The sequence below is a fragment of the Barbus barbus genome, assembly GCF_936440315.1.
Source record: "Barbus barbus genome assembly, chromosome: 16".
NCBI lineage: Eukaryota > Metazoa > Chordata > Actinopteri > Cypriniformes > Cyprinidae > Barbus > Barbus barbus.
This window is the reverse complement of record NC_136744.1, coordinates 13,563,955-13,588,154: the sequence shown is the minus strand read 5'-3', so window position 1 is coordinate 13,588,154 and position 24,200 is coordinate 13,563,955. Positions and strand designations below refer to the sequence as shown.

Genomic DNA, 24,200 nt, shown 5'->3' with positions numbered 1-24,200 from the left:
TCGAGAAGGAAACCTTAGCATTGTTACTGGCGTTACAATTTTTTGAAGTCTATCTGGGTTCTTCTAATTTGCCTATTGTTGTGTTTACGGATCACCAACCCCTCGTATTTTTGTCTCGTATGTACAATGCAAACCAACGACTAATGCGTTGGGCTTTATTCATACAGAACTTTCAGCTTGAGATTCACCATAAGAAAGGATCTGAGAATATCCTCGCAGATACTCTTTCTAGAGTTTGAATTCAAAAATGTGGGTATGAGGACGTTTTGATGTTATTGTTTTATTTAAACGTTGAGTTTAAAATCTTAAATGTGGGGGTGTTACGTCCGTAAGGACGTTTATAGTATTGGTGTGTGTGTGTGGTGTATGTTTTCTTTTCCGTCCTGTCTGTTTCTCTTACTCTCGTTTTCTTAGGTTGTTGCTGGTTGGCTATATGGCTTGTCAGTCAAGACTAACGAGATGAATGGCCACGCCTTGGGAGGTGGGATCTGCATCAGCATGATGAGTGACACCTGGTGAAGAGGATATTTAAAGACCATGCTGCTGCCAGTGTAAAAAGAGCACTTTGTATTGAGAGAACCTTTGTAACGAGAACTTTTGTGAGAGAGACGTTTTGGTTGGAGAAACTGTTGGTGTGTTTTATTTTCGTTACGTTGTTCACATGTATGCTCATTGTGCTTTGTTTTGGCTGTGTCCAAAAACTCTCTTATTCATGATTGTTGCCGTCGACAAAGGAGAAGGGGATAGGTAAGATTGTCACGTGACATACATTGTACACACGTAGTTAACCTTGTCTGTATAAAAACACTAGTTAGGGATTTGTGCCACCCATTGTATTTGTTTATTAGTTAGTGTAGTTTAGTTAAGACGTCCTAGACGTTGAAGATTGTTTTCTTTGATCTTTTCTTTTTAGCTTAGTGTTAGAAGTTAAATGCGTTAGATAACCTTTTTGATTATATTATTTTCTTTTGTTTGGCACAATCCATTTTTCCCCTTTTTCCTTTGTGGTTGGGTTTTTGTTATGGTATATTTATTAATAATAAATTTATTAAACATTCACTTTATTCAGTGGTCTCGTTTTTCTCATCTCACTCAGTGTTGTCTGTGGACGTGTGTCTGGGCTGGTTACATGTGTTCCCCTCTTAAAAAGCCCTAGACGGGCACGAGCCATAGGAGGGTCGTAACACGCTATTTACACTAAGTGCAAATAGCAATAGATGCTATTTACACTCAGTGTAAATAGCAATTAGATGCTATTTACACCAAGTGCAAATAGCATATTTTTTTAGTGACAGATGCTATTTACACCAAGTGCAAATAGCGATGGGTTCTATTTACACTAAGTACAAATAACATCAGATGCTATTTACACTCAGTGTAAATAGCAGTATTTTTTAACGATATGCTATTTACACTAAGTGCAAATAGCTATAGATTCTATTTACACTATGTTAAAATAGCAAGATTGTGTGCTATTTATACTACTTATTGCAAATAGTGGCAATTATCTGCACCTCAGTATTGTAGTACATTATAAAACAGTACGCAATAAGTACGAGTGTAATACAGTACGAGTGTAAATTATAATTTTAATTCAAATTTATTAAATGGATGCCACCTTATTGGGACAATAAAGCCCTCCCTACACCTACCCGATACTTTTTCAACTTTTTGATTATTTCCTTCATTTTTATTGAAAATAAATGCCTTTCTGATGCGATATGAGATTTGAAAAGGGAGAAAAAAATGTTTGGCAAAAGGTGGGCTCGAACTCGGGTCGCTCGCGTCAAAAAGCATGCGCTTTACCATCTACGCCACTGAAACTGATGTTGATCTAGCTTCTTTTCTTAATGTTGACTAACGCAATCACACGTTAGTGGGCGGACTTAGTGTAAATAGCCTTTGCCAACAAGATGGGCTATTTGCACTTAGTTTAAATAGACACTCCGATATATAAAATGCACACATACATATATATACACATTTAACGATATTGTTAAAAAGTTTTTAACAATGGTATATATTGTTAAACGTGAACTATGATAGCCCTAAAAACAGATTTTGTAAAAAAAAAAAATTTACCACTTCAATTTTTACAGACCCTCTAGAACCCCTTTTAAATCCCCAGATCCAAGTTTGACCCCAGTTTAAGCCTATAGACAACCTTTGTGGCCCCACTCGAGAGGACAGTTTGAATTGTGAAAGTTATTGCATTACTGGTTACTTTTCCCAACCCTCACTATCATTATTAATAAACCATCCTCTGCTAATTAGTCAAATGTGGTGCTGTAGAACACAGCTGGAACAAAAACCCATAGGACATCAAACCCCTGAGGAGATGATGTGAGCGCCCGTGTTCCAAGTCATCAATGGCGCTCTGGAATCAATTATTGCTGGAAGCTCTTGCGAATGGCTCATATGGCACTGCGTTGGCCTTTTCAGTCAGTTGGAAAGGGAGTTGGGTGACACGTTAAGTTGTGCCTAATAATTCTGCTCTCCATCCAGAGTGGAGTTATTACATGAAGCACAGAAATCGACTTGTTCTTTGATGAACACAAATCTTTGAATGTGTCCTGCGTATGTTCATTTGGCGGCGCAACACCAGACTATTGATTGGCATATGAGTCAATTTCTTGCGTTCTGGCTCAAAGCGATTGCTGAACTAGACGTTTCTTCCATCACGCAGTCCATTACAGCAGGTCAGGGCTCAGCACTAATGCAAAATCACCAGTGTATAGTCACACTCGACACAGAACAAGACTCAAGCCCCCAGAATTCACTCTTTATAAACTTCCCCCTTTATGAAATTTCACTTTTCATCTGCTATGCACTATGCTGGTCTTTCAATATACATCACAGGGTTCAGGCACTTAACTCTAAGTACAGATCAAAGTCCTGGCACTTATCTTGTAACACAGCAGAGTCCAGACTGTGACTTTAATCTCCTGTCATCCAGTTTCCTTTAGACTGAAGTTCGTCCTGTCAGACAAGCTCATACTAAACTCATAACTCGTTCTAAAATGTCTGATCTCCTCCCTCTTCACTATCAAACGACAAATGACAGTTCTTTTTGCTGAGGGAAAATACTGGTTTCTTTTGATTATAATGAAGCCACACTAAAAACTTGCAACCTTGCAGATATACAGTCTAAATTGATAGGAAAGAGTGACCTGATGAGCAGGAGCACACAGAATTTTCATTTGCATATTTCCGCAGAACTGAAGTGACCTTTATTCTCAAGTTCTACCATTGTGTGTGTGTGTGTGTGTTTGAGATATTTTGGTTTATTTGTTTATGCTTAACAAAAGCGTGGTAATTTCAGCTTCATTTAACACATTTTACCACGTTTCAATCCATTTCAACCAAATATTCAGCAGAGAAAAACCTTTAAAAAGTCTCTATATTCCGTCTGGGCTGGCTGATAAGTGATGCCATAGCCACCGGCTCTTCAACAGAACTTTGCAGGACATTGTGTTTATTTAGTTTACTAACTCCTTAAGGCTCATTTAGCTGGTTCTTGAAGTAGCAGACAAATGCAAAGGGCACCCTTTGAAAATAGTCTTGAAAATAGTATCACCGTTTCCACAAAAATTTCAAGCAGCACAACTGATTTCAACATTGATAATAAATGTTTCTTAAGCACCAGATCAGCATATTAGCATGATTTATAAAGAATTATGTGAACTTTCACAATTGAATTTTTGATAAACTAAATGCAGCCTTAGTGAATATAAAAGACTTTTGAATGGCAATGTATACAAAGGAATTAAAAAATGTTTTAAATCATGGAAATTAATAACAATGAAAGAAACATATTTCATTGACTTGCCAGTGTGATTCTTTGAACAGCAAATGTTACTAGCTAATAGATGATCATTACAGATGGCAAAGTGGGCATGGTGGCTCAAAAAGACAAATCATTTATTAAACAAATAAATAAATAAATAAATAAAACAAATGTTTTTTTCCCTTTGGGGACATCTGCACACTAATAAATATGATCATTTAAATATATTAATTCCAAGGGGATTTCTATGAATTCAAAAACATTTATTATGTTTTAAAAAGAATGTCTGAATGATTGAGAAAGTCATGGAAAAGTCATGCAAATTTATTGGTCATAAAGTGTTAGAACCTTATTTGGTATTTTACAGCACTCAATATTGTAAAATTGTTCATTTCCTCATCTATTAATGCATGGGTATAGGAACTACTGCGATTCAGTTTTTCCTCAAGACTGTTAATTCTTTATTTATGGCTGACTGGGTTTCATCACCAACACTGAAAGATTTCATCATCACATCTTCCCTGGCTATTGATTCTCCCCTTCGTTTATTATGAATGTCTTGTGTTTCTTTTTTTTCCTGCTCTGTCTCTTCACCATCTCTTCATCTCTCTCTATCATAGTCCAAGCTGTATGAGTGATGGATGTAGTCATTCTCATTGTGCTGTGGTTTATAGTCCTGTAGATAACCCACCGGTGTGTCCTGACTGACCTCCACAGTAATGGGTATTAATGAGAGGGCATAAAGCATATCGGGCCTGACCACAGTAAAGTATGCTGCCAGAGGCCTGACTAACCCAGACAGGCGACTGTTTCAGAGTTACATCCTCTCACTTCTCATGCAGCCCCATTAATTATGTGCCATGCGTTCGTGGAGATGATGGAATGAAAGCTATGGAGAAGTGCACAGCGGTTATTTTCATGGAAAGCATGAGCGTGAAGTTATCTTGTACAATCCCTTGTGTCACTATACAAACTTAGGAAACAAAAATGGGAATTAAGGTGAATGATTTGTGTGCACAGTCTAATTAAAATGCAATTGCTAGTCTCTTGTTGCTTCTACAAACTTTCATCAGCCAATCACAATTGAAAATAATATCAGCTTGTGCTTGGATAATACATGTGAATGGTTATATGCATAGTAATGGTTTTGTGGCTTAAATCATGACCATCGTTAATCCAGCTAATAAAAGAGCATTTTCAACAAACCAGCCTTGCTGTGCTCTATGAAGCCCTCAGACAATGTGATTAAAATGTTGGCTTAATGTCGAGGAAGTGCACACTGGTGTTTCCAAATAATTACAGGGGAAGTTATCTGGCAGTTATTGGCTCTGGAACCCCTGTGAAGTCATTAGGTAATCTCTTTAGGTAATAATAACCTCATTGTCTGGCTCCTATACCTCCCAACTAATGTAAGCGAGCGGTTTGGGAATAATCAAAACCAGGATGTTGTGCGTATCTACATTGTTTTCAGTTTTCTCCTGCCATCCATTTCTGTTATACTTTGGTTTTTCAAGTCAGACACAAAATATTCAAACTCCTGCAACTGTGACATTGAATGAAACACCAGCAGTTTTTAGCATTCAAAGAAGCAACAAAATGCAGGAGAGGGGAACATGTTGGTGTGTTTGATGTGAAAAAATATCTTTGCAGCATTGCTGTTTCTTTGAGGGCAGAGAGACAGATTCTGCAGAGACCCCACATCTCCACCAATTATGAGAGCAGTGAAGTACTCCTTTCTTTCTTTCTTTCTTTCTTTCTTTCTTTCTTTCTTTCTTTCTTTCTTTCTTTCTTTCTTTCTTTCTTTCTTTCTTTCTTTCTTTCTTTCTTTCTTTCTTTCTTTCTTTCTTTCTTTCTTATTGAGAAAATATGATTATCCAATAAATTTTCAGCAGCCATTATTCCAGTCTTCGGTGTCACATGATCCTTCAAAAACCATTCTTATATGCGGTTTTGCTCCTCAAGAAACATGTGAAAAACAGAAAAAATAATACATGTATTAATGAATAAAAGTATAATAAACAGAAATTAAATATAAAATGTTTTTTTTTTTAATAGTGGTGTGAATTTGCAGTAAATATTTATTTTGAAATGTATAAAAAATCAGTTCTTATAATTATAATAATAGAGAAGGGACATATGGGTTGCAGGGACATTAGATCATTTAGAGAATAGAGCCCTGGCCTAAAGGGTTAAATCACCCATTATCACTTTAATTTCTGCACTTTAAGCATAGAATGAATGCAAAAATATTCTAAATCATAAAATAGGTAAAAACTATTGAATATCCAATATTATATTAGCAAATACTGATCATTAAAAGCTGCAAAAAAATGATTTTCTTGCTTAGTATTTTTGTCTTGTTTTGTAATACACATATCTAAACATTCTTGAAAGAAAACTAAAAACAATTTATCCTTTTTCTTTTTAGAAAACAATAATTAAAATCTTAAGTAATTTTACCTGTCAAATAAATGCATCTTGATTTAAGAATGTTTAGATATTTGTACTAAGAGAAAACAAGACGAAACAAACTAAGAAAATCATTTTTTTGCAGTGAAAAAACAAAACAAATAAAAAAAAAAAAAAACAATGACCAAAAGCTAATGATATTGTAGCAAAATATCATGCATTTCTATACTATTATTTTGTATCTTCATTCTCTACCAGTCTCTCTGTCATTCTCTGTTTCTTTTTCCCCACGTCCCTGCCAAGCCCAACGGTTTTTGCTGTGTGATCTTCAATTTTACCTGCCAGAATTGGGAGAGCAGTAGTCATCCATCTTCAGGGCATACTTTGGCACAGCGGATGTTAAATTAAAAACATATAGCTAAGAGAACTGGGTCAAATGCACTTTAAGTGTTGAAGACAGCGCTTAGAAAATGAGCATCATCAATCACTGCAATGCTCTGTGAATTCAGCATCACTACAGCCCAATTATAAAGGTTGATAGACTGGAGACAATGTTTGTTTTTCAGCAAAATGAAAATTTTTAAACTGTAACCAGGAACTGTGTAGATTTAATGTCTGCTTTTAATCAGTTTGTGTAGATGAGTTTAGTACTTCAGGTGTCATTTACCTGTTTGTTGGAACAATTCAGCTGAAATACTATTTTTGTCTTTCTCATTAAATACATTCTAGGTATTATTTTTATGCTGTTTTTAGTTGTTATATGCAACCATATCTTGTGAGTATATAGCCTATATCAGATGTTTTCTGCTTTGAGAGTTCTTTATTTCAGGTGTCTGAAAATCCCTTTAGATGTATAAATCCCTGTCGTAACCTCTCAAACTGAATGAAAGCTGTAGTTTTCAGCGTTTAGAACAGACTGTTCATTTCCTTTGTGCGATTCCTCTGATTGGCAGCTGACATTCTGAGTGATGACAACGATGGCAGAGAGAAATAGCATATCACTGAGATCATAATAGACCGCGGACTCTTAAAGCTGTGGAGAGAACAAGCGAGATTATATTCTCTGATGACTTTTGCACTGCTGAACACAGAGCACCCCCAACTACTAGTGTCTTATATAGTTATTTAAAGTGGTGGGGCACTGATTTATATATAGTATGTGTAATTATCATTTCATATAAAATGGGCATTTATCATTTTTGTACAATAACACGAGAGTATCTTTTTTTTTTTTCATTTGCGAACAAGTTTTTGGCAAAGAAAGTAGGGATGCGTAGAAGTGCATATTTTTATAATCAACTAGTCAGTGTCTGAACAACTAGTTGACTAGACTGTCTTAGCCCTGGATAATTGGCCTGATTTAGGGTCCACACACACAGCACATTCATGCGTTAATGAGCAGCTAGATACATATACGAATGTAACCAAATGCTTGAGGTCCAGAGATGTGCTTTTTTTTTAAGTGCATATTTTTGGTTTTACTGTGAACGATTCATCCATGCATGTGCTTTTAAACCAAATATATTTAAATATTTTTAAACCAAATCGTCGACAGACTTCAGTGGACTGAACCAAGTACTCACCCAAGGTTTTTTTTTTTTTTTTGGATAATCTGTTTCACTCAGATGTACATCACAATCTGGAAGATCTGTCACTACTTCTGTTCATTGCAGCTATTTTTAACTTGACAGCATCTTGACACAAAATTCATGGTGTGAGATGTTGAAAAAACATAATAAAACAGAATAAAACAATGTAATGACCAAGTCTCTCACAGTTGGCAGTGTTAAGAAAACACTGACTAAAAATAATCTTGTAGACAAACTAGTCAAACTATTCAGTTGGTCTATCAGCCATCCTGACCAATCGCTAATAGAAAGCAGATTATACTTTTGAAAAGTTGATTAAATTGAGTTCATCTGATTTGCATTCATGCCGCACTAACACTTAAGTGGTGTTTGTATGTGTGAGAGAGATGATGTGAGAAAGCATGTTAAAACATGCTGTTTGTTGCATCGCATAGCCACATTTTGCTTTCTCATTACAAAGCCCCTGGCTCTGCTCTCTGTGTTTTTGTTAGTGAATGCGAGCAGAGAGAAATATCCCAGTACTTGTATGATTTAGAAGTGCGGCAGACGCAGATGACTGCCAGTTTAGATAGCCGCACTGATATTCCACTCCCACTGTGTTTCCTCATTAGCTCAGAGCGATCTCTCACTCTTCCGGTCTTTTATGAGCAGTTCAGTCAGTGGGCGCCTTATGAACGTGACTGCTGTTAAAGTATTTTCCCTCATCGTTCCCGCTCTCTTAGAGGATTCACACACGAGTAGCACTGCCTGACAGAGTCGGATGCGATGTCTCTTCACTTCAGTGTGACCTTTGACTCGTACAGTCAGTAGGCGGTTTGATAAAGACCGCAGAGATGGCTGTGACGTATGTCAAATGTCATCTGATTGGAGCTGTCTGATGCCTCACAAGTCTCAATAGTAGTTTTAGCTGTCATTTTAAGGGCGCTTGGTAAGCCATGCAGCTCTCTGAGCTCCAGAGCAGATGGCCTCTATCAGTGCTGCCAGTTTTGATGTAACGTGTACGGCCCAATCAGAGCCAAGCACTGCTGCTTTAGCCTGATTGCACTGTGGAGGTTTAAACTGCACTTTAAGCCTCTGGCAATAGATGCACTTTCACCGAATTTTTTACCACCCGGGGTCATTCTGCCTCACTTTGGCAAGTTGATCGATTCCAAATGAAATGGAAAATTATTTAAAGTCATGAAAGCATCAGGGCTGGACCTGAAAAACTGCTAAATCACAAGCTGCCTAATCTAACTCAGTAATGATGTTGTTTTCAGCCATGTTTATCAAGACCTGCAGCTTTTAATTTCCTGCTAACAGCATCCCCTGCTTCATTGTGCTGAGATGGTCCTCAGTCTCTTGTTGACACTGTGGGTACTTTTTAAGTTGAGGTCATTCAAATAGACAGAAAATATTACAATATTATTGAAACATGCAGTATGCATTTTTTACATGTAATTTATGAAACCAAGAGGGAAAAATATTACTCATTTAACAAGTATTAGATATGAATCTTTTTTTAATAACATTTTGGCATGATTTTATTTCTTTGACATTTTTTAAGTAAATAAACGTTACTGTTTATTTACTGTTTATTTATATTCACAAATATATTTTTTATAAATTAATACTTTCACTCATCAAGTATGCATTAAATTGATCAAAAGTGACAGAAAAGACTTTTGTTACAAAGTATTTCCTTTCTATTTATCAATTAATTCTAAAAAAAGGTATGTTTCCATTAAATATTATACAGTACAATTGTTTTCAACATTGATTTCTGAAAATTCTGCTTTCACTGGAATAAACTGCATTTTAAAATATATTAAAACAGAAAACAGTCATTTTAAATTGTAACAATATTTCACAATGTTACTGTTTTCATAAAAAAATAATTTCTGACCACAGACATTTGGACTTCACCAGTGTGGTCACTGACCACACATTCTAAACACTTTCCTGCTTAAACGATGAATAAAAAGCATTACTTTCTCTGTTCTTTCAATTTCTTATTTGTACATTGTAAAACGGTACTTGTTTGAACAATGATTCAGCAACATTCTGTTTGCATGCTCTATTTCATCAATTCCAATCATGGGAAATAGATCACAGCTATCCTATCTCTTGCATTCTTATAAATACAGCAGCAGGTCTAATGATTCTCACTAGTATAACTTTTCCTGAAGCGGATGTCTCTCAGTGCGCTGGTACTCTGGGGCTAGGACAGTATATCTCTGTGACAGGCTGGGGGTTGGGGTTGGGGGGGTTGCTGTGCATATTAATGCCTCACAGATCATGTTTGTGTACAGGGCCGGGATCGAGCAGGCAGTCTGGGCCATCAATCCTCATCAGTCGAGGGTTCTGGCAGGATGGTGATGTTAATGCTGGAGGGAGCATGTATGTGTGTGAGGGATGTTAACTTTTCAAACAAACTCCCATTTTGGTGAGAGTGAAGATACAGTATCTGACATGCCCAAAATAAAATGTCCACTGCTTCTAAGTCCTTCAGGCTAATCACATAGCCAAGGCATCAAATGCTAGGTTATGCAAAATTACTCAAACTGTTACTAATAGTAAGTATCATATTTTCTGAGCCAAAATCTCCTTGGAAAGACTTAACAAACTCTCCATTACCTCAGGATTTAACCAGTCACTGCTGAAACCCAATGCATCCTTATGAAATCTCTTAGAGGAATGTCCTTCTCAGAGAGCATTCCACCTTTATCGAAAGAGTGAGACGAGATAGAGAGAGCTTCAGGGATAAATTACAGGTCTTGAGTTATAGTTTCATTTGCCAGTATTACACTGGAGGATAATTTGTGGAAAGAGAGAGTTTATTAAGCGCTACAAAGAGCTAAAATACAAAAAAGACAGGGTCCTCTTTCCAAACATTTGGCTTCTCTGGTTCACTCACGGTCAACAAGGAAAGACGGCGCTCTATAATTCCACCTGTACAAATGCCAAGTTCTGTCATGAAACTCTAGATGGCGCAGGCTGATGGGTTGCTAATACAAATTGATGATATTTACAGCGTTAAACTACTTGGCACAAGCTGATTGGTTTATGTTGCATATGCCGCCAATGAGCTTACTGCTTTACATTTAAATGGCTGGATAGCATTCACTAGAGCAGCTCGCAGCATGTTTTCAGATTTCCTCTGAAAACCTCCCCCTCCCCAGCTCCACCTGTATAGATCTGTTATGGATTATTATATATGCTATTTGTGCAGCAGCAGTATGTCTTAAATACTCACAGCACTGTATCAGCATATATATTGGCAGTAGCAAGTTCCTGTACTTGTTTGCAGCAGCAGCAAACATCTACAACTGCAGCAATAACCAACAGCAGCAGCGTAGCAGATCTATTTCGCCAAGACCAAATACATTAACATATTCATATCCATTACCATGCTAAAATCTTGTTGTCATGATAGAAATGGAGTGTTATGGTCCACAATATTAGGAATAATATACCTACATACTGTACATATACTGCAAGAAGAGATTGGCACTTTCTGAATTACAAATTGAGTGCTTTAAACTAGGGCTGGGAAATATTTATTGTGTCACATGACACAGTCTCAGCAAATCAGAAGATTTTTGATGTTTAATGTACAGTTCTGTAGAAAGATTTTAGACCAATGAGATTTTTCTCTGTGGGCAAGGCTATTATGTCCTGTTATTTGTCGCTTTTAGTGCACGATGTTTCAGTTGTATTTACGTCATTATGCTTGTGTATTTATTTTATATCAGATAAACAGGCAGATACTGTGTCCACAAGGACTGCAGAGGACTTTGTCAGAGCCCCTATAGAACTGACTAATTAAAGCCCATTATCAAACACAATCCTTACCTTCTATAATCAAACACTACATCTGTGTGACCGCAGGGAGAGATAAACCTGGGACACACATCAACAGTCTCGGTAGAAGAATTTGCTAATGTTTTCCATCCTTTTAGTCTCATTACAATCTTTTTTTCTATAATTGTCTCTTCATTTACTGTCTCTGCAGTCCAGTGACTGACAATCACCTGAAGACAGAGAGACAGATATAGAGAGATACTAATACACACACACACATATGCACTCAAGAGGACATCAGGTTCTAATCACGGTGGCGTTTTAATCAAATCCTCGACCTCTCTGCTAATCGCTGGTGACATTACAGTTCCAGATAAAGTATGATAGGAGTGCGCTGGCTTCCCCTCCTCGTTTCACTGTACATTTCCCATTAACCCTCAGGTGAGGCTTTTATTAGGATTTAATCAGGCCTCAGTTGTCTGATCCTGGAGAGAAAGTATGTTAAAACAGCACAGATGAGAAAGAGAATTAAAAGTGTGACTATGGTGCCTTTGCTCTCATTTTATTAAATCGGAACATCTATATTCTTTGTATTTCTTAAAACTGATACTAACAGTTAATAGTTACATTTTAGAGCTTTTATGCCTTTTTATTTGTTAGAACAGTATGGGAAAGAAGAAGGATTTGGACATTTTATCAAAATATGCCTGAGAATTGAACTCAAGACTTTGGTATTGTTAGCACCTTTGCACGTTAATCTACAGGAACACAAACCGATTATGAGAGCTTCTCCAATTTAAGAATGCGCAAATGCATATAATCCACTGCACCATGGCCCTAACCTAATTTATATACACTGTATATATATATATATATATATATATATATATATATATATATAATTATTATTTTTTTTTTTTTTTTTTTTTTTTTTTTTTTAAATCAAGGCAGAAATGAGTTTCTCATAGATATTAACTTCTGCATTCTAAGAGCTTATTCATAATCATGGCAACTTTCCTTTAGAAAGTGTTTACTTGCCCACAGTTGGATCACTGCCATACTGGCTCAAGGAAAGAACAGATGGATAACAAAGGTCCAAATAAAACATGAGAAGCAGATCTGTAAGCACACCCCAGGTTTGTTCCAATAGCATTCAAGGTCATTATTCAGACTGATTCTCCTGCTAATTGAAAATTAGAGCCAAAAGGGGAAGGAAATAGGAGACACTAATCAATTTGAGGCTGTATCAGAGACAAGACACAGTCGGGTAGGGGCTTCCTGCTCTACCTTCCAGGCCAGATGGCCAGTGTGTGTGAGGTGTGTGGAGCTGCAGCATGGATGTGTGATGCTAGTGTTTGCAAAAGTGAAACATATTTCTGCATTATGGTTCAAAAGTATCTGTTAATGCTAAATGAAATAAGACAATGTGCCTTTCTTACTCTATTTATTATTTATTATTATTATATAATTCTTAATTATTACAAAAAGTAATTATTCAGCAAGGATGCATTAAATTGATCAAAGGTAACAGACTTTATACATTGCTATGAACAATTTTTATTTCAAATAAATGCTGTTCTTTTGAACTTTCTATTCATCAAAAAAATCTTGAAAAAAGTATCCCTGTTTCTAAAGGATACATGTGACACTGAAAACGTACTCGGTTACTATCGTAACCTCGGTTCCCTGAGATATGGGAACGAGTACTGTGTCGTAAGATGCTCGTATAGGAAAAACTCTTTTTTCCTCTTCAACTGAAGCCTTTTCAATCACGTAGTGAAACTGCATGTCCATTGGTTCGTGCAGTGCTATAAAATCGAACCAATGGATCGGTGGCGGCGCTGAGCGAGCCTATGGCTATGCAGCCCGCCAGAATGTGCGGGCCTCTGGCTATATAAATCGCCCGCTTCGCCACCGCATCTCAGATTTCTTCGAATGAAGCGACTGAGGCGTGCAGCTCATAGCACGGTCAGGAACGCAGTACTCGTTCTCATATCTCAGGGAACCGAGGTTATGATAGTAACCAAGTACATTCCCTTTCTATATTCCACTTATACTGCGCCGTAAGACGCTTGTTTGGGAACCAGTCCAATCACGCCGTGCTATGATGGGGAATGACTCAAACCATAACTCACGTGGGAGTAAGACCCAGGGGAGTCAATAAAATACACCAAGCACAGGCTGAGCCATCAGGGTCATCCGTGGCCTGGGTGTCGTCCCGTAAGGTTGATACTTGGTGTCTATATAATATGGACCGCCCAAGTGAAGGAGGGACTTGAACAATGTTGGTCGCAAGGCAAGGACGTCCAGGTTGTAAAACCTTACAAATGAGGATGGCGAGGACCAGCCGTTCGCCTCACAAATGTCCGAAATGGACACCCCGCTGGACCATGCCCAGGAAAAGGCAATGCCCCTGGTGGAATGGGTTCTGACTCCAATGGGGCACTGCAAGCCCAAGGAGGAGTATGCTAGGGCGATAGCATCCACTAACCACCTGGAAATTCTTTGCTTCGTAACAGGGCGACCTTTAGCGCGGTTACCGAAGCTGACAAAAAGCTGTTCTGATCTCCTTTATGAGGTAGAACGCTCGAAGTATACCCTCAGGGCCCTGACGGGGCCAGCCTTGGTTTCAGGAAGACTTTGGAGTCGTTAGGCCCGAATTCCAGGCAAGCAGGGTTGATGGAAAGGGCCTGTAGGTCCTTAAAACCAGCGGGGCGGTTTTAAACGAGAGTGATCTGAGGCTCGGATTGCAATGGTTCAAACGGGGGGCCCTTCAAGGCCCTCAATACAGTTGGTAAGTCCCAAGGTGGAACTGTACGAGGACGCGGGGATAATTCTCCTGGCGCCTCATAAAAACTGGACCACCGCACTATTCCTGCCCACCGATTGGCCAGCAATAGGGGCATGAAAAGCCGCTATGGTTGCTGCGTAAACTTCGAAGCATCTCCTGCAGAAACAAAGAACCACTGATACATCGGAGGTAACCAGATCTAAGTCGCGGTCTTGGCACCAAGCCGAAAAATTAGACAATTTCAGAGCATAGAGGCGTCTGGTAGATGGGGCTCTAGCATCTGACATAGCGTATAAGACACGCTCCGGGAAGTCAAAAGGCTCCCGTTGAGCGGCCACACATGCAGGGCCCATAACTCGGGCCGTGGATGCCACAGCGTGCTGTTCGCTTGAGAGAGGAGGTCCCGTCTCAAGGGAATGGGCCACAGGACTGCTTCGAACAGCTGGAGTAACTCCGACACTCACGGCTGGTTCCTCCAGAGTGGGGCTATTAGAAGAAGCCTGTGCTGTTGTTCACCCCGGGAGAAACCACTCGTCCAGCCTGCTGCGAGATGGCTCCTCAGGCGGAGACCACTCGAGCACGAGGTCACTGACAGCCTTTGTCATCACACGAGCTCCTCGTCCGTTCTGGGTCTGGCGCTGTGTGAAGAGGACGGCGGCAAGAGGGGCGGGGTCAATCACCGAGCCCGATAACTCCTCCACGTCTGAAGCCGCCAGAGAAAGGCTGCCCAACTCATAGTCGCTGCCACCGAACAAGATCATGTCGCTCGCAGCTGCAGAGCAATGCTTCTCAGGTTTAGTGAATAGGACCGGCAAATCCTCTCTCTGCGGTGACAGCGAGGCATGCGGGCACTGAGCCAGCGTGAGATTTCCCCAAGCATGACACACACTCAGCGTGACCGTCATCAGCATGCAGGGGAGTCCTGCACGTCTTACAATGACGGCACGGCATTTGCAACAACGCCATGCTAGAATTTGCTCTTTTTGTGAGGCTCTTTTAGATCGTCACCGGATGGCGGCAGGGGATAGACCGGGAACTGCAAGCTGAGCGCTGCAAGAGGTCCAATCTGGCTGCTGAGGCATTTCAACGGCAAATCTCGGGGTCAGCGAAGAGTCAGCGAGGAAGAATCTTCGTCGCTGAAGAGAAGAAATCTGAGATGCGGCAGCGAAGCGGCCAATTATATAGCCAGAGGCCCGCCCATTCTGGCGGGCTATGGCGGGCTGCATAGCCATAGGCTCTCTCAGCACCGCCGCCGAGCCATTGGTTCGATTTTATAGCACTGCACGAACCAATGGATGTGCAGTTTCACTGCGTGATTGAAAAGGCTTCAGTTGAAGAGGAAAAAAGTTTTTTTCCCATACAAGCGTCTTACGATGCAGTACGAGTGGAATATCGAAAGGGAACTATACAGGTGCTGGTCATAAAATTAGAATATCATGAAAAAGTTGATTTATTTCAGTAATACCATTCAAAAAGTGAAACTTGTATATTAGATTCATTCATTACACACAGACTGATATATTTCAAATGTTTATTTCCTTTAATTTTGATGATTATAACTGACAACTAATGAAAGTCCCAAATTCAGTATCTCAGAAAATTAGAATATCATATAAGACCAATGCAAAGAAAATTATCTTTAGAAATGTTGGCCAACTGAAAAGTATGAACATGAAAAGTATGAGCATGTACAGCACTCAATATTTAGTTGGGGCTCCTTTGGCCTGGATTACTGCAGCAATGCGGCGTGGCATGGAGTCGATCAGTCTGTGGCACTGCTCAGGTGTTATGAGAGCCCATGTTGCTCTGATAGTGGCCTTCAGCTCTTCTGAATTGTTGGGTCTGGCGTATTGCATCTTCCTCTTCACAATGCCCCATAGGTTTTCTATGGGGTTAAGGTCAGGCGAGTTTGCTGGCCAATCAAGAACAGGGATACCATGGTCCTTAAACCAGGTATTGGTAGTTTTGGCAGTGTGTGCAGGTGCCAAGTCCTGTTGGAAAATGAAATCTGCATCTCCATAAAGTTGGTCAGCAGCAGGAAGCATGAAGTGCTCTAAAACTTCCTGGTAGACGGCTGCGTTGACCTTGGACCTCAGAAAACACAATGGACCAACACCAGCAGATGACATGGCAGCTCAAATCATCAATGACTGTGGAAACTTTACACTGGACCTCAAGCAACGTGGATTATGTGCCTCTCCTCTCTTCCTCCAGACTCTGGGACCTTGATTTCCAAAGGAAATGCAAAATTTACTTTCATCAGAGAACATAACTTTGGACCACTCAGCAGCAGTCCAGTCAAGACGCTTCTGACGCTGTCTCTTGTTCAAGAGTGGCTTGACACAAGGAATGCGACAGCTGAAACCCATGTCTTGCATACGTCTGTGCGTGGTGGTTCTTGAAGCACTGACTCCAGCTGCAGTCCACTCTTTGTGAATCTCCCCCACATTTTTGAATGGGTTTTTTTTCACAATCCTCTCCAGGGTGCGGTTATCCCTATTGCTTGGACACTTTTTTCTACCACATCTTGTCCTTCCCTTCGCCTCTCTATTAATGTGCTTGGACACAGAGCTCTGTGAACAGCCAGCCTCTTTAGCAATGACCTTTTGTGTCTTGCCCTCCTTGTGCAAGGTGTCAATGGTCGTCTTTTGGACAACTGTCAAGTCAGCAGTCTTCCCCATGATTGTGTAGCCTACAGAACTAGACTGAGAGACCATTTAAAGGCTTTTGCAGGTGTTTTGAGTTCATTAGCTGATTAGAGTGTGACACCAAGTGTCTTCAATATTGAACATTTTCACAATATTCTAATTTTCTGAGATACTGAATTTGGGACTTTCATTAGTTGTCAGTTATAATCATCAAAATGAAAGAAAATAAACATTTGAAATATATCAGTCTGTGTGTAATGAATGAATCTAATATACAAGTTTCATTTTTTGAATGGTATTACTGAAATAAATCAACTTTTTCGTGATATTCTAATTTTATGACCAGCACCTCTAATATTGGAAGCTGAAGATTCAGCTGTTTAAAAGTAATATTTCACAATATTACAATCTTTACGGTATTGTTTAATAAAATAAATGGAGCCTTGATGAGCATGAAAGACTGTGCGCTTCAATGTTTTACATATTCTAAAAAAAAAAAAAACTACTTGCAACTTTATATTAGATTACTTATAATTTATTCATTCCACATGCAGGGAATGAAAAAAAAATGTTGTTGAAAAAGACAAGTCAAGGCAGATATTTTACTTGGTAAATAATTTGATTTGAATCGTGTGTCTTACATCAACGTGAGTTGAACTATTGCTCCTACTATTTGATTTAAACCCTGTATTATTTTATTTTTATGAAATTACCAGTCAACTACAAGTAAACCTGTTTAATTTACTCGCCATAGCAACCTTTTACTTTATTTGGTGCTCAACGAATGTTATGTGTATTGTCTGTCTGTGTGATTTGGTCAGTCTCTTCAGTGTGACATCTGGTACTAAGGGTTCATACGACAGGTGAAGGATCCAGACAGCTGTAGAGGATCGTTTCAACCTGAAGCCCTTTTTGCCAAGCCACATAATAGGTATTTTATTCTTGTCAGCCTCAGGGCATCAGATCAGAGGGGCACATCGCACACACTCACACACAGACTGTCTTTTTTTGTTGATGTCATCTGACAGTAGTGGAACTCAGCAGAGAGGGCTTTATTCTTGCTTTGGGTGCCTGTGTGAATGGTGTGTGTGCATGTCTGATGCTCTGACTGAGAACATCACACTGTTTATGAATAGGCAAGATTGCATTCCACTTTTTCTTCCACACATAGATAAGCACCCCTTCTTGAGAGAGAGTGAGAGACAGAGACTTTTCTGTGCTGAAGGGCTTGAATGGGCAGATGTTGTCTGGGCAGATGGACTTTCAATGTGCATACATGCTTCTCTGTGTGTGTGTGTGTGTGTGTGTGTGTGTGTGCGCATGTTTATGTGGTTTATGAGGACACAAATTTGCATAATGACATGGGTATGACAGAGGTATTACAATATGAAGGTGGTTTATGAGGACACTGCCTATGTCCCCGTAATTCAAAAGGCTTAAAAAAAACATACAAAATGGTGTTTTTTTGAAAATCTAAAAATGCTAAAAAAGTCTCCTGTGAGGGCTAAGTTTAGGTGTAGGGTTGGTGTAGGCCAATAGCACACACAGTTTGTTCAGTATAAAAACCATTACGCCTATGGAGAGTCCCCATAAACCACAAAAACCAACATGTGTGTGTATTGAAATACAGTCCAGACGGCTAACATGTGGAGTGGAGCGGTGTTGTTTCTATAGAAGGTCAAGGGGTCAAAGTGAGACTCTGGAAGACACACTACTATTCAAAAGTTTGGGGTCGTTAAAATATTTTTTTCCCCCGGTTTCACAGACGAGGCCTAAGCTAGTCCCAGACTAAAATGCATGTTTGCAGGGTCTCAAGTTAAAATATCTTGCTCTGACATATCTTAAAGTAGGTCAGTGTCATTGTTCTGTGTCAAGATGCACACCTATAATGGTTTCTTCTAAGGCATTTGTGTAAAAGTTGCTTAAATATCTTAATTTAACTAAGGCCTAGTCCTGGCTTAAGCTAAGCCCCGTTTGTGAAACCGGGCCTTAATGTTTTTGAAAAAAGTCACTTAAACTCAACAAGGCTGCATTTATTTAATCTAAAAAGCAGTAAAACAGTAATATTGTGTTTTTTTGTTTTTTTTTCAATTTAAAATAATGGTTATCTACTTTAAAATGTAATTAATTCCTGTGATGGAAAAGCTGAATCATACTAAACTTATTTGGTGCACAAGAAATACTGTAATTCTTATTACCATCCATGCTGAAACAGTTCAGCTGCCTAATATTTTTGTGGAAATCTTGATACTTTTTTCAGGATTCTTTAATGAATGTAAAATTCATAAGAACAGAACAGAACATTTATTTCAAATATAAACCTTACTTTTTGAAACATTACAAATGTCCTGAATTTCTTTATTGATTAATGTAATCCATATTTGCTGAGTAAAGTATTAATTTCCTTTGTTCTTATAAAAAGTTACTGACCTCAATCTTTTGAATGGTAGTGTATCTGCTACTGTCTTCAGCACAAACAGATTTTTACTTGGTAGAGGTACAGTTAGCTATGTTTCCATCACCCTATTTTACATTTACATTTAGTCATTTAGCAGACACTTTTATCCAAAGCGACTTACAAATGAGGACAATAGAAACAATAAAAACCAACAAGAGAGCAACAATATGCAAGCGCCATGACAATTCTCGGTTAGCCTAACACAGTACATGTAGCAAGGTTTTTTGGGTTTTTTTTAGTGCGCATTTTGAAGTATTCCATTAGAAATGAGTGATGGAAACACCAAATTTGGCAAATGGTAATGCATTTGCCAAATATATTCCTCCATGTGCATCAAAAAAAATCACGTGATTTTGTGCGATGGTATGGCATAAGCTGACCAGCGGACCGATCTTGTTGCACAGCACCTGAAATGTTGCTATGGTCATTCTGAAATGCCCGAGCAATGTCTGTTGTCAAAGTATTTCTGTATTATTGCCCACCAGTACTGTTACACGACTGTGTTCCCGAACAGCAGGCATCCACAAAAGCAATTACCACATTCATTGTGTTTCGTGTGCTTGCTCTGAGGCACAAATCATTTATTATATATGAAAAGTATTATATTCAGTGACTTCTCCCACTTTTCTTTGTTATATTTAGTGCCAGTTTATCAGGAAGTGATGATTTTGTTCTCTTTGACTCATCGGGTGGAAAAGGTGCTTATTCGCAAATGTTTTAGGCGACATTCTAATTTTGCGCAAAAGTTAAATTTGCAACTTTGGATGGAAACCTGGTTACTGAGCACTGATTTCAGTTTTTCTACATATCATTGTGCAGCATTATCAGTAATATACCGCATTGAAAAGCTATGCACCACAACAATTCTGTTGAAGAGGAGGGTTTAAAAAAGTTGAATGGATTTGTGAATTTATTTGTGGAAATATGAATTTCAGAAGTAGAAATTTTGATACATTTTGGTGAAAAAATATAACATTTTGCTTTGAACTGAGCAGAAATACTAGGAAATGCCGATTTTGAATCCATGTCCGCTTCGAACCACCTTTTCACTATGTATGACAAATGACAGACCAGAAGTCATTCATTTCTAATAGAGAGCACTACAGGAGCTGAGTAGAGTTTCAGTCATATGCATATGCAGAATTTTCAAAATTGATTTGAGGTTTGGGTGAAATATTTGAAATATTAGAATTTTTGCCGTTAGACTGTATGCAATGCCATGTCTGACATCAATATTTTTATAATTATTTAATAATTCACGTTCATTAGCACTAAAAACCCTACTATGCTTTTCTTTCAGACACATTGGTGATCATTTCCATGTAAATTACAATTACACTGTGCAATTTTCGTCAGATTTTGAGCTGATTTCTGAATAATAAAACTCTTTTTCTTTTTTGAGTCGGGACGAATTTCAGCTTTGTCATGTATGTTTTGTACTGGAGTATACAAGGGTTAATGAAAGGCAATTAGCCTACAGGCAATCTAATAGGCAAATTAATTTCTGACATTTTAGTCACCTCTCATGAAGTTATCGTACAATTGAAGCAGTGCTATGAACCGACTGCCCTAAACATAAATGAAACCTTGATAACACGGTGTGATGTTTGGAAGGAAGCGATGGAGGCTACACAGTTCCAGGTTTGGGGGATCCCACATGTTTACTTCCCATGTATATTGTGAGGAGTCAAGTTTCAAGTTTCATTGCATACAATTTACTCGTACAGTGAGAGTTGGTATTTAACAAAAACATTGCTAAAATTGCACAGTGTATGCCCGGCTTAACTGCAGCGAAATGCAACAATCGTACACAAATGCCAGAGATAGAGGACAGGTGGCTTCCATACACCTGGTGTTCTATACACCTGTTTTTATCCTTAGTCTAATCCAACATGATTTACATGACTGAATGACATCAATTCCTGCTGCTAGAGGCACTGAGGATACAGTCTCCTCGCAGGCTTCCTTAAAAACAACCATCTTATTAGCACTGTCCTTAACACACATATACACACACAGAAAAACACATACACACTTCACCCTCGCTTTAATACAACCCATCTCTTGTATTTAATTGGCTCTCATTATAAGCCAAACTGCTGCTGTAGCTCAGCAAGTCTCCAGAAATGTTAGTTAATTGTGGAATGTGTTAGAAAGCCTGCAATTAGCCGAAGCTGGCAGGCGAGAGCAGAGCCGTGCCGGCCGCTTTGATAACTCCCTTGTTCGGCCAAGATGACTGTTTGTTTAGGCTGCAGGGATCCAAAGGGATGAGCACTGTTCCGTTTAACATAAAAAAACAACCTAAAACAAAAAACAGGTTCCTTATAAACAGCCTCTGTGTTTTGGCAGACCTGCAGAAACAGGGATGATTAATTCACATGTCTGTCAGTGCTGTAGGGTATTCAAATAAAACATTTTTCTGTGGCGCAAGGGCAGAGCTGTGGATAGTATCAGACTCTTTGTTTTTCTTTGTCTTTTACCTTTCTTTTTTATTTCATTTTTTGTACTTTTTTTTTACTTTTAAAACTTTACATTTTTGTCAATGTATAATTTTTTTTCTTATATATACATTTTTGGTTTAGCTGCATTTCACCCGCACACCCTCTCTCCAAAAACTGATTGACGGACACACACACTGCATCTGTGTTCATATTAGTTATATTGTCTTTTATACCATGCTTCTTTGTCTTTGCAGGTGAGCCAGCACTAGCAAAGGAGAACAACTGCCTGAATGCAGCGAAGGCCTGCAACCTTAACGACACCTGTAAGAAATACCGTTCAGCTTACATAAGCCCCTGCACCAGCCGAGTCTCAACGGCTGAAGTCTGCAACAAACGGAAGTGCCACAAGGCCCTGCGGCAGTTCTTCGACAAGGTGCCACCCAAGCACAGCTACGGTATGCTCTTCTGCTCCTGTCCTCTAGGGGATCAGATGGCCTGTTCTGAGCGCAGACGCCAGACCATCGTACCAGCCTGTTCATATGAGGACAAGGAGAAGCCCAACTGTCTGGCACTGCAAGCGTCCTGCAAGACCAACTACATCTGCAGGTCTGAACCACAAACAACTCATTTATTACAGGCAACCTAAAATATTATTCTCGTGATCATGTAATTAAGTTAAGTGAATAAATCAATAACACTTTACAAGACGTTTCTATTAGTTAATAGTTAAGTACATTAGTAAGCATGAACTAACAATTAAAAAAATACCTCTAAGGCATATAGGTTACAATTTATTTTAAGGTGTCCTTGTTACAGTGTAATTATACATTTAAGTACTGAGAAATATTAATTAACTACATGTACTTATTATATGGTTAGGATTAGGATTAGGGTTTGGTTTAGGGTTGCTTGCATGTAATTATACATACTTTATTGTTATTTTAATAGTGTAACAAGGACACCTTAAAATAGTGTTACCAGCATTTCTTAATCTTATTATGGTAACTTCAACATTTACTAATACATTATTAAAATGAAAAGTTGTATCTATTAACATTATTTAATGGAACTGATCTAACATGAACTAATAGTGACCATTTATAATTTTATTATCTAATGTTAACAAAGATTAATAAATGATATAACTAATGTATTGCTCATTATTAGCTAGTGAATTAACTAACGTTAACTATTCAGACCCTATTGTAAAGTAATAACAATAAATTAGTAAATTGACCCTAAATAATAAGAATTGACCATAAATATATTTTTATAGATTTTTTTTCATATTTTGGTTCAACATTCACTTAAATTTTAATTTTCCTTTCTATTCTAACATGTTATAGTAAGAATTACATTAATATATGATTTAAATTATATATTTCACTTAATAAATAAACTAATGTAATTAAGAACTTGCATTTAAGAACAATTTAAAATATTATTAATATAATAATTTCTAATGATCTAAAAATAAACGCATTCATATATAATATAATATAATATAAAAATAACAGAACCATTTAACTGGCAGTCTCAAACTTTATAGTTGTAAAGCGAGTAAATAAAGTATATACACAAAGTTAAGAACAGTTGGATATCCTTCTCTTTCTCCCTCTTACACACACGCACACACACACTTACATGCAAATGCATCCACACTTCATGACAACACTTATCTTGTGTGCATTAACACATGGCAGTGCAAAATTAGCTATTTAGAAGTGCTAAGAAATGCCTCTCTGAATCTGAGAGGCAAGATCTCAACATGCCATCTGTAATAACACATATTCACCAATAGGGACAGACATGGCCATGAGCAGCTAAACTGCATCTATTTGGGAAATAAAGTATTTATTATGGTAAGGCAGAAGAACACATCGCGAGGACGATCGTGGTGATTATTGAAGTGTAGCAATAAAAACTGCAGCCTTAAATCTGGTTTGTGCGGGAAGGAGGCAATCCCAGAGTCCGCTAAGTGGCTTGTTAAGGATTCATTAGCACAACGTGGATGTAGTTTTGCCAAGTAAACGTCTTTAGGCACAGAGAGTGCGACAACTAATGACCCTGCTCAATCAGAAGAGCCGCCACTCGGCATTCTGGGGGCACACTAAGACACTCATACAAATAAATGGAATATATTTGCACTTGCGCTCCAGGTCTGTACAGTTCACATGCTCCATTCCGGTCATTTTTTCCTCATTATATGTCTTTCTTGCTGCATCCATCCTGCTCTTGTACCCATTATTATTTTGAAGCCAGGTGTAGCCCCTAGCTGTAGCAAGGTGTTCGGT

At 38.5% G+C, this 24,200-nt stretch overlaps 1 protein-coding gene across 1 annotated transcript in view; it reads left to right on the top strand.

Annotated features, from left to right (window-relative positions):
• Window positions 1-24,200, top strand: part of LOC306882493 (GDNF family receptor alpha-1-like) — an 88,148-nt gene that overhangs the window by 49,900 nt on the left and 14,048 nt on the right. Inside the window, exon 4 of the mRNA XM_079437149.1 lies at window positions 22,161-22,512. Within this exon, the coding sequence (XP_079293275.1) occupies window positions 22,161-22,512 (352 nt within the window). The remainder of the gene's footprint in view (window positions 1-22,160; window positions 22,513-24,200) is intronic.